This window comes from Anabrus simplex, chromosome 13, assembly GCF_040414725.1.
Source record: "Anabrus simplex isolate iqAnaSimp1 chromosome 13, ASM4041472v1, whole genome shotgun sequence".
NCBI classification, from domain to species: Eukaryota; Metazoa; Arthropoda; class Insecta; order Orthoptera; family Tettigoniidae; genus Anabrus; species Anabrus simplex.
Window position 1 is genome coordinate 24,820,746 of NC_090277.1, and position 12,679 is coordinate 24,833,424.

Here is a 12,679-nt window from a genome sequence, read left to right on the forward strand (position 1 = left end):
TGTCAGGGGCTGAAAGGAGAGGAATTTGGATTGGCGAGGAGAAAGCCTGTGGCAGTGTATGAAGATGATGTGGAGATTATCATCACCATTTTGTGTTATTGTGTTTGTCCTCATCTGCTCTTTCTTCCCACACTGAACTCCAATTATGTTCATGCTATCATGTGTTCATTTTTTCGTGACACTTATTTGTTCCTCTCAATAATTATTGTACCTTTTGTGTTTGACCCATGTTCCTAAACTGTTACCTCCTCTATTTTTTATCTTATATAACATCTGTCAGGGTGGCCCCTGAAGGAGTGTTAATGCCCACCTTGATCCTGAAGCTGGGATGGAGTGCCCAACTTGCTCCTGAAGCTTGGAAGTAAAACTCATCAGGGAGAGAGTAGAGATGGATGTAGAAGAACTGGGATCGATAAACTCTCCTATCATGTGTTCTGCTCTCTCTCTCCCTCTCTCTCTCTCTGAATGAGTTGATTTGATAATTGTCTGCTTCTTTTCAATGCTTATTTTTCAATCGTTTGATTGCTATAGATTATACTCAAGACAAACAATCAAGTGACCATTCCCGCTATCCCTATAGACTCATAAGCAGCCTTTACTATCATCCCAAACAGACAAAGAATGAATCTACCTGCTCTTGCAATCAGAAATAAAACCATTCATGTAAATAACCTCACAACCTTCACTGACTCAATGGGAAAGAGAGAATTTGAGGGAATGAAAGAGCAGGCCACAAAGCCAAAACAGCACACAGCTATCTAGACTTAATTTCCTATAGCTCAATATCAATGACAAGATGTAGGAATTTACTGAAACAATGAAAATCCATAGCCTGTTGCCAGTCATTCAACTGTGTAAGGAATGGAACGAATGAAGCTGCCATCTAGAGGCAATGATAGGAGCTGTGCCGGCTACCATAGCCTGTTGCCCTCCTTTGGGGCAATTATTAATGACTGACAGATGAAATGAAATAATATAGGAATGAATGATTACAGGGAAGACCAGAGTACTGAGAGAGCCTCTACTTTGCCCAGGAAAAATCTTACATGGATTAAACAGGATTTAAACCACAGAACCCAGTGGTGAGAGCCCAGCATGCTGCTGCCTGGGGCCATGGGGGCTTTTACTGAAAAAACTATTACACCAAAATCTCGACTGGATCATATATCAACTCATAGATTATTTCTCACAATAACCCATTCATTCCAAAATTCTCCCATAGACTTTCTGGATATTTTGTGCCTAATTATATCCACATGCATTTCTTTACAAACCAAGGCTGCATTAGATCACCCATCCACAGAACGTACATAATTACTTCACCACTGTGTGACAGGTCAAAGAAAACAAGACAAGTGGCTTGCCACATCATGAAATAATGTACCCCCTATGCAAGAGAATACTCTACTGTACCATAGTCTCTTTGCAAATCTCAAGTGCAAACATCATATAAAATCTCCCAGCATTTCAAGTTTCACCAAATCAATCTTCTGTAAGATTCAAGAATAACACAAATGCACTGTAATGCATAACTCTGTAAAAACCACTGGTATATCAACATGTGGTATCCTTCCATCTGTTAATTAAATATTAAAAACAAAGACCCAAGTGATCTTTTTGATCTCCTGGCAATATAAAATTATAACAATATTAAACTTTTAGCAATATCACATTTACAATATAGCAGGTCATGGTTTCTGGAAAAAAATTTACTGTCAAGTTGTTATCATTATCAAAGGGTAGAGATAGGTCCACTTATGCAATACCATTAGATTAATATTATATCTTATATAATTTACTACTAGTTCCGACCTTACAAAATTAGGTCACCTTCAACCATGATCACATTGGAAATACATGCATACATATAACCACCAATTAAAAAAATACAACTTGATATGTCTTAAGCAAAACGTAAATCTAAAACAGTGATGAAATGTCTGATTACACATTTAAAATTGAAACTCAAATAACACATTAAAACTGTTGTGACTGGTGTTGGACTATGCCATTATCAATATCCTTATAATAACCAAGTATTCTTATGTCTGGAATTGATCTTGGAGCTGATATTCATTGTCTGTGTACCAGAGGTACACCCGCCCCATACACTAAATGAAGCGCCTTGGAGAATGCCATCTAAAATCTAAAACTTACAACAACTAACACAAGGAGTTTGGACATTTCTCTACAGATGTCTCTAGTTTATGTTATGCCCTCTGGTGTGAAGATTGATTGTTAAAATTGTAAGGTAATTTTGAATTCTTAGGTATCCTAAAATGAACTGATTTTTCTTTGTTTTTGGCATGTTAAAGTTTACAACACTTCTCTCTCTTCCCGACAACTTAAGAGGTGGGCCAATACAAAATTTTGTGAATTTATCTTTAATCCAATCACAGGTTTCTGCTACTTATTTTATCACCCAATAAGAATTTGGGTGTTGTTGGGCCTTAGATCAGAGTTTTCTGGAACTTTCCTCTTGGGTATAAAAGACGGCACATTTTCGGACCAGGTTGTCTTATTGATCATTCCAGTCTACAGAGTGTGTGTTTATCAGGGAGGCACATCGTCCATCTTCAAGAAGTCCATAAGCTCAAGGTAATCACAGTCCTGGTTTAACTAAGTCTTTGAAAACTAGCTTGAAGGGAAGGTTTCCAATCTTTCACAATGTAACTTTAATATTCTAAAATGTAAATATCAAAATTCAAATGTAAATTTCAACGAGGCCAAAGCAACTTAACCGAAATCTGGAAGTAGAGAGTGAGCTAACCTTTCGTGTTTCCTATCAACTTGATTTTGAGGTAACTTTGATTTTGTAACCTTTTTCTGTGTGTAATCTTTGTAACTTAAATATTCTCTCCATCTAGTCACCTCAGTAGTATAGGCTTAGCCTCTGTAACTTCGGGCCATAGGCTCAATAGAGTTTTAGGCTATCCATTTCAATTTTAAGGAGCGCAACTGTCCGCCTCCTCACCATTTTGTTTTTGGGCCAGTAATGTAACCTGTCGTTTTTCATAAAGGCCTGGTAGAATGGGTACTTGATACCCCTGTTTAATTCTATTTCATTCATTTTATGTAAAGATGATAGACTGTTGAGTATATAAGATAGTGAATACTGCATGAATTTGTAAAATGTAGGTTGTGCCTTTGATTCCAGTCTACAGAGTGTGCGCCTCCTTGATAAACACACACTCTGTCGCTGCTGGACTTCTCGAAGCTCAAGGAAATCGCAGTCCTGGTTTAACTAAGTGCTAGTTTGAAAACTAGCTCAAAGGGAAGGAATTTCTGGAAATAGATTTCTAAATGAAAAATTTTATAGAGCAAAGATGCCCTTTTTATTAATGTAAAGGTTGAATGGTACCCTTGGAAAATTGTGTATTTTGGATACTCTGTCTCCTAGTGGTGTAAAAGGAATTGGGTGATCCGTCTCCTTGACTATTTGTTGAAAGGAGCTGCAGTGCTCATGGAGAATGTAAAATTAGGGGGTTTCAAGCTCAAATTTATTAAAAAATTATTATTTGATTTTCTAAATTCTTACCCAATCTTACGAACTTTGTACCATGAATTGTAAAATTGAGATTTTGTAAAGATACCAAAATATATCAGAGAAAGAAATATAGCTCTAATTTCAAAGTTTTAAATCATCTTTGGACTCTCTGCCTGCATCTTTTTTCACCTCTGTCCACCACAATATTTCCCTAAGTCTGTACAGTGGACCCACTTAATCTACATGTTGAATAGAATGTATGAGTACCAGTATATATATTTTTTTTTGGAACTTGCTTTACTTCGCACCGACGCAGATAGGTCTTATGGCGACAAAATGGGTAGGAAAGGTATAGGAGTTGGAAGGAAGCGGCAGTGGCCTTAATTAAGGTACAGCCCCATCATTTGCCTGGTGTAAAAATGGGAAACTATGGAAAACCATCTTCAGGACTGCCGACAGTGCGGTTCAAACCCGCTACCTCTCAGATGCAAGCCTACAGCTGTACGGTCCTAAACGCATGGCTAACTTGTCCCATAAACAGTTTATATATAGCTTTGAAGGGAACATTCACAACTTGAATAAGTGGCCTTTTCATCAGGTGTAGTAATTTATTGTTTTAAATCAATGCGAAGTGAATGCTCCATGTTCCTCTACCCTTTAATAGTGATCAATTGTCAATAAGGACCCTAATGAATTTTGTAACTTATAAGTTGTTATCATTATTGATTCGATGTGATACAAACTAGCTTTATGGATTTCTAAACACTAAGATGACAGAAAGAGGCTGATGTATTTGAGCACCTTTAATACCATCAGTGGGATCAAGGATTTAATACGCCAACTTGAAACCAGAATGCAAGACTTCCACAACCTGAGCTACTCAGACTGCCATTTTCCCCGACAAGAGCTACAAGGCAAAAGGGAGATGAAGAGAAACCCACTTCTTCTTCGAAACCTAATGAATGAATTCAGCTTTCAGACATGCTCTGCAAAATAAAAGATGCTTACTTGTAAATTCTGCATTTATGTAATCATAAAAAGAATATTTAGTACATTTGAGATTAGTATACAAATATATATGGACCTTACGAATAGACAGCAAGACACTCTTATATTCCCTGAAAAACAGGTAAAAGTATAGTTATGTAACCAGTCAAATTCAGATGACTGCTAAAGGTTTAATTGTAATCACTATAAAGTTATCTGCAATGATACTTACGCATGAATTATTTGATGTTTCCACAAAGCATATTGGTTCATCTTTGATCTTCACATCCAAGTCCATTTTAAATAGCGCGTGAATGTTTAGACGGTTTTGGGATGTAGATTACTTCCACAGATCTTGCCCTGAAACATGAGCAACAAACACTCTTATTGCTGTTTTGTAGTAAAACCTGTAGTTTTAGGTGACTGTTGATATTGTGCTCATAGCCACTGGACCACCAGTTTTACTTGGAACTGAACCTCAGGGATAAACATATTCACTGAAAGAACATCCCACACCCACAGGTTGGGATTAATTTACACACCGCTAGTGAAAAGCCCATGACTATGCAACTTACACATCACCCACTAATCTGGGGGTCTAATGACTGGTGTGATGTACATCCCCATACAGCCCTATCCTGTGCTATGCTGTATATTTTGTCCTCTATACCCCAAATGACCATTTTTTCTTAACAGTTTATTTTACATAACACTGACACAGACAGAACTTATGGTGTTATGGCTAGGAGCGTAAAGGGAGTGACAGTGGACTTGAGTTACAGTACAGTCCCAGCATTTACCTGGTATGAAAATGGGAAAGCACAGATAACTGTTTCCAGGGCTGCTACGGCCACTTTCTTACCACTCCCAGTCCTTTCCTATCCCATCGTTACCATAAGTCCTATCTGTGTTGGTGCGACAAATCAATTTGTAAAAATAAAATTCTACAACCAAACCTTCAAAACTAATGATTTCTTGCTCAACTTGCAGGGCTGACTGTGAAGACACAACCTCCCCACCCTGTCACTCCACTAGCTCTATTGGCTATGTACTTTCTGTACTGTCTTTACACTAGAGTCCAACGGTATTTCAGTTACTATATAATTTTGAAAGTAACTATTAGGAATTTTCTGATATAGTTCATTCATTTTCCTTTCCAATCCACAAGCATTCTTGTTTGTGCTTGTTGTTTAAAAGGAGCCTTATATCTAAGGTCATCGGTCTGCAAACATTCAGACAGTAGATGGACAGCCCAGCATTTTTCATTACACTTACAAATTATGTAAATCATCCTGGATAATAATGACAATTGTGTGAAAGCCCTGTACCTTACGTGTTTTAATAAGCCAGTTTCTTACACAGGTATAGGCATAGTTCTTCTCTCAATGCACAGTCCTCACCTGGGCTAGCAGCCCCTTTAAGGGCTACCATACAATATGTTGAATTCATTAGCAGTTTAGCCATATTCCTCATTGATCAAACAAATGATTTCATAGAGGATAGCCAGGTACTCATTGGCAACTTTATCCCAGAAGTTGCAACCATTACTGATTATGTTACAATATATACTGTATGTTGTTACAAAGACCAGTTCCAAACTGGCTCTGAACTACTTTGTTACAACAAACAGTTCTGAACTGATTATGAGCTCCTTCGCTACAACAAAGTGTTCCAAACTGGTTATGAACTCCTTCAAAATTATTTTAATGAGCATATGCGAATCAGAATGCTTCCAGAATTGATTGTTAATAATATTTTGTTGGGATAAGCAAATGGCAACTGTGAACTGTATCAAAGCCATCTACGAATTGTTACAAAACTTTTAACGATGGATGATGGAAGACCTCACTATTCCAATGAGAAGTACTCTTTGTAGCCGCACCACTTACTGGTCGAATTAAATGTGGATGTATACAACACGCAGCTCTTGGCTTGAATGAGAACTGCTGGCATTGGCCCCGAAATGGTTCTGAATATTGTTAGAACAGCATGGACTCACCGTTCAGAACCAGTTCTGAATCACTGTCGGAACAAACTTGCATATATTATCGCTCAGAACGACAGCCGGGTAATATTTAACGTAGACAGCCTACAGTCGGCTGAAAAACAGAATTATCTGCCGCTGTTCTTTTGTGTTTAAATACAAACTGAACAACAAAACTTCCGTTATCTCCTATGACGTACCGTATGATATTAAGTTCCTTATGGTGATGTACAAGACTGATGCCCGGTTTCTGGAATGGTGAGATATCTTTCTGACAGCTATTGATTTGTTACAGCTGTCGAATCGATAAATCTTCGCTGTGTTGCACAGAGTAATAGCAGCTAACTTATCGAACTGTCAACTATTGGCTCGTTGATCAAGTTTTATAACTACTCACTAGATGCCTCCGCTAGTACTGCCTTGTTTTTATGCATAACATGAGCAGAATCCAAAAGGCAGTGATTCACAGTCTTGACTATTATCCAGCTGTCCCAGTCATCTTCACAAATACGTCATACGGTACAATTCGTTGTATAGTATTGCTAAATTCTGCAGAGGGCAATATCATGGATAGCAAAAGGGCAAAAAACTTCACTGAACAAGACATAAATATATTGTTAGATATTGTAGAGCAGTTCATAAGTGTTATAGGGAACAAAAGGACTGATGCAACGAGTGTGAAAGAGAAGAATACAGCTTGGGAGGAAATAACCAAATTATACAATGCTAATTGTCAATCAGGACCCAGGCTCCCGAAACAGCTGCACTATTTGTACTACACACTGAAGAGGAAGTCTCGGCAGCATATTTCAGAGGATAAGATAAGATTTAGCAATAAAAATCTTTCTGTCTATACCTACTATATTATAGGTTAGGCTATCCATATAAACCTTACAATAGAAATGCCTACGAGTGAGTTCGCTACGCAGTTTGTCACGTAGCTGCCAGCTTGCATTCGGGAGATGGTAGGCTTGAACCCAGCTGTCAACAGCACTGATGATGGTTTCCCATTTTCACATCAGCCAAATGCTGGGGTTATACCTCAGTTGAGGCCACAGTTGCTTCCTTACCACTCGTAGTTTTCCTATCCCATAATTGGCATAAGAATTATCTGACACTGTGATGTAAAACAAATAGCAAAACAGGAAGAGGAAGAAAGAAAGAAATTCCTAGGCTAAGGGCTATTTCCTCCAAATGAGTTTAAACTTGCATTTATTTGAAACTGCTGCAGTTTAGCGTTTCTGGGTGGTGATTATTGTTTTAAGATAAGTACAGCTGGACAACCATCCTCCCAAAAGTAGTTAATTCTGAGTTTAAACTAAACCCATTTTCCCCCACTTTGTATTAATGTAGGCCCTATCTGGGAATTTCCTAGTAAAAAGGTTACCATAGATTTGAATAACAAGCTGCTGAACTATTCACTCGAACACTACACTTTTTAATACAGCTAAAAAGTAATAGGCCTATTGGCATTAGAAAATGAAATAATTAATTGTAATCATTGATGAGATAGAAGATAGGCTAATGAATCAATGTACAACTGAGGTTAAGAAAGCATACCTCCTGTTACTGATGACCAGTTTGAAGTCACTAACACACTACACAATTTTGCTCAGGGAATTAACAATCTCCCAAATATAGCAGAAAATGATATCAAGCAAACCATCTTATCCACCAGTATTTTTATGATTTGTTGGTGAACCAATGAAGGAAGCGATTAATGTTAACATAAAAGAAGCATCTGTTTTTGTACTTACCCCTTAATACCTCCCAATCCCTCTCTTAACTGGTGACATGAGGTTTAGCAGTCCACTTGAGAATTTCAACTGAATGTAGGGAGCTAACCAAGGCCACTTAATATTCCTGAAGGGTGTGAAGTGTGCTGGCACAGATAAGAAGGTAACATAAACAACAGCTCTCAGCAAAATTTTTAATTAAAGAGGCCCAGATGTTTTATGTTTCTTGGGAGTCAAGGTGAACTCAGGTCACCACAAATTTCATTGAAACTATCAGCTGGTTGTTTCCAGGCTTGTTCTTTGTCTTTGAGAGATAAATACTTCCTCTTAAAACGGTTATCACCACCACCACTTTGAAAGGTACACAGACTATTTTCTCACATTCTAATAGTGTTCTTTGCACTAACTAAAGAAAACTAAAAGTTAATTTCTATGTGATTAAAATCTTACTTCTTTTCCTGAATACTCCATGAAGAGCTGATGATAAAATTGGGCCTGGAGGACATAATAATAATAATAATAATAATAATAATAATAATAATAATAATAATAATAATAATAATAAAGCTGCAGGTGAGGATGGGATCATAGCAGAAATTCTCAAATCAGCAGGCCCAAATACTATAAAAGAATTCACCAGTATCATCCAAGAGAGTTGGGAAACAGAACAAATTCCAGAAGATTGGAAAAATGCACTAATTCATCCTTTACATAAGAAAGGAGACAGAACAGATGTAAATATCTACAGAGGAATCTCATTGGTATCTGTTGCCTACAAAATTTTATCTCAGTGCCTTCTCGATAGAGCCCAACAGCAACTAGAACCAAAAATTGGAGAATATCAAGCAGGTTTCAGACCAGGCCGTTCATGTCCAGAGCAAATTTTGAACCTAAAGTTAATCCTAAGGCATCAGAGAATTTGTAGCAAAAATGTAGTTTGTACTTTTGTTGATTTCAAAAAGGCCTATGATTCAGTTGATCGTCAATCACTGTTTCAGATATTAAAAGAACAGGGTCTAGACCGGAAAACACTCACAATTGTAAAAGAGACATTGACAGACACGAAATCTAAGGTTAAATTCATGGGGGATATCTCAGACCCTTTTCTGATCAAAACAGGAGTAAGACAGGGAGATGGGCTCTCTCCACTACTCTTCAACTGCGTCCTTGAAAAGGTAATACAGGAATGGCGCAAACAGAAGTCTTACCTCAAGATTGACCAACCAATCACTCTTGGTAGGGGAAAATTAGCAGTAGACTGCCTGGCATTTGTGGACGATCTGGCAATCTTAACTCGTGACGTTTCAACAGCCATAAACCAGATCGAACTCCTGAAAGAAACAGCGGTAAAAGTCGGCCTCCAAATATCGTTTGAAAAAACTGAATACATGACCTGCAGCAAAGAAGCCCCTAAATTCATGGAGACAAAATATGGCAAAATAAAACGGGTCCAGCAATTCAAATATCTCGGTGAAATAATTCAGGAGAATGGAATGGAAACAAAAGCCAATGAAGTTAGATGCCTAAAAATGGAAACTGCGTATAGACTCACCCAAAATATCTATAACAAAAAGTGTCTCTCCAAGCATGCAAAATTAAGACACTATAATACAGTTATAAAACCAGAATGCCTCTATGGATCAGAGACACTAATTTTGAACAGGAAAACTGACCTAGAAAATATTCAGAAAAAGGAACGTAAGATCATTAGAAAAATTTTAGGCCCAAAACTCATAGATGAACAGTACCGCCTTAAAAGGAAACAGGAAATCAAACAATTTTCTAACATTCACAGCGACATTAGAAAACGCAGATTAAGATTCTTTGGACATATAAAAAGGATGAACCCGGATAGACTTAGCAAGCAAATAGTTGAATTTTATGAAAACCGAAGTAAAGCCAAAACGGACACAATAAAATGGATTGGCGAAATTAAAACAGATCTCAAACTGGCAGGAATTACACCTGAAGACATCCAAAGCCGGGTTATCTTCAGAACCAAAGTTCATAAGTGGCAAGTTGACCAAGAGGAAAAACCAAAGAGAAGACCGGAACAACATGGTCTCAAGAGAGAAAAGAAGCACACAGCAAACGAATGAAGGAAGTGTGGGCACGAAGAAAGGCAAATGCCTGTCTCTAAGTACTTTGCGTAGTTGTAATGGGCTCATTCGCAATATATATATATATATATATATAATATATAATAATAATAAAAGGCCTAATCTGATCATGCAGTCAAACTGATATTGTTAACAACAGTAACATGACAGTAAGAAAATGAAATGCAAGTGCAGTGGTTTCATTTGAATAAGAGCTAGAACTTGTTTTGTCCAAATTTAGGCAACTATTCTTAAGATACATGCAAGGTACTGAGTGGGCCTATATTTTTATGACATAGAAAGGTATGAAAATGTTTCATGGCTGCTAGTAATTGAATAATACAATAATTATCAGTTATGAATCTTTAATCTTAATTATTGTTAATATACCAGAAATGAAATAATAATGCAACATGTGGATAGCTACTGGTATTGTAAATATTGCATAATTAGGACTAGGTTAGTCTATATACAAGGCTAGAATAAAATAATACCTCTCTTCTAGTTTTACCTCAGTTGTCTGTCTGTTAGATATGAGGTTTTCTGGTTTGCTTAGCTATTATGTGAATTACATTAGGATTCAATGAGATTTATTGCTTCATGATTATTGGTAAACATGCATGTATTTATTATTTCAGGTGGAGCATTACAAAACAGGAGGTGGAACATTTACTCCAAAAACAGATAGCATAGATGAGAGATTGATAGCAATGATGAAACCTCAGCTTGAGCCTCTGCAGAATTGTTATGATTCATGTGCTGAATATCTTGGAGGTGATCTAATTTAATCTTCATCTGTTATCTTCCTTTCTGTCATATAATTTATTAAGTAAATATTTTGTTGAAATGAGTACTATAACTAAAGTATGACCTTCTTTATTTTATATTAATCAATACTATAATTTTTTTTTTTTTCAGGTGTTGTACTAGATGTGATTAATCCATCAGATAATCATCTGCAAAAGGCACCAGAAGTTATCACCCAAACAGCCCTTGAAGTTAAGATTCAAAAGTCACCAGAAGTCATCCCCAAAACAGCCCCTATAGTCCATAAGGTGCCAGAAGTTGTCACCCAGGCAGTCCCTGTTGTCCAAAGGGCACCAGAAGTGGTCACCCCAACACCCACACACAGTCAATCAGTTGCAATAAACAGTGACCAAACTTCTGGTAATGTTATAAGAAGGAAGAGGGCAGCAGAGTGCATGGCAGACAGAGCAATAAACAGAAAAAAATACTAAAGACAAATATGACCATGAAATTCATGGGAAAAAATTTAACATAATGACTACTGAGGAGGCAGTAAAAGCAAGGGAGGAGGAAACAAGTATTTTAGTGTTGGACCATGTGAAAAGATGCCATAAACTAATTGAAAGTAAACATGAAATAGAACTGGAGAGTGCAAGATTGGAAAGACAAGTGAAATTAAACCAGTTAGAGAATATTAAGATAGAAAATGAAGTTAAAACCTTAGAACTTAAAATAAAGCAAGCACAGTATGATCAATTAAAGTGCAACATTGATATTTAGAAGCAGGGCAACAACAATGTTAAATAAATTATTTTTTCTACTACAGTGTGTTATATTTTTCATTACAATGTAGTGTTGTACAATTTCATTTTTTAAATATTATTTCAGTCTTAGCTGAAGAAGGTGGTAACCAGTGTTCTTCTCACAGCATTTCCAGACCCATTGTCTGGCAGAGGTGGGTCAATGTTATTTTCTTCAGGAATAGCTTCAATGTCAAACTCTTGTCCATGTTCATCTATTGTTAGGTTATGTAAAACAGCAGTAGCCACAATTACAGCAAGTGCTGTTTCCAATTTAATCCTCAGGCCTAAAGATAAACAAGGAAATCTCCTTTTCCAGACACCAAATGTATGTTCCACTGATACTCTTCTTCTAATATGAGCATAATTTTATCTCACTTCACCTTCAGTATTAGGATTGAGAAATGGAGTCATGAGATATGGAGGACATGGGTAAGCACTGTCACCAAGTAAAGTACCATCAAACCCCTGACCTTCAAACCTAGCCATGATATGGGAACTGTTGAAGACCGTACTGTCATGAACAGACCCAGGAAATCATGTGACAATATCCCTAATCTTCAATAAATGGTCACAGACAACTTGAACATTAATGGAAAAGAATCCCTTTCTGTTTCTATAAAGTTCACCCATATCTTTGCTCGGTGATTGAACTGGAATGTGACCTCCATCAACACAGCCTAATACATTAGGGAATCCACTCATAGAAAAGAAACCTTCCTTTACCCTTAACAGTTCGTTCCTTGATTCTGGCATTCGTATGTAATTAGGCCTCAAACTGGCAATCTCGTGAGTTACCTTCTTAATTACTCTACAAACTGTGCTTTTATGGACACGAA

General features: G+C 37.1%; 1 protein-coding gene across 1 annotated transcript in view; it reads right to left on the reverse strand.

Moving 5' to 3' along the window:
- The window catches only part of LOC137502864 (uncharacterized), a 138,917-nt gene that overhangs the window by 116,624 nt on the left and 9,614 nt on the right, over positions 1 to 12,679 (reverse strand). The window contains exon 2 of the mRNA XM_068230021.1: positions 4,707 to 4,834. Coding sequence (XP_068086122.1) covers positions 4,707 to 4,772 — 66 coding nt within the window. The 5' untranslated portion in view covers positions 4,773 to 4,834. The remainder of the gene's footprint in view (positions 1 to 4,706; positions 4,835 to 12,679) is intronic.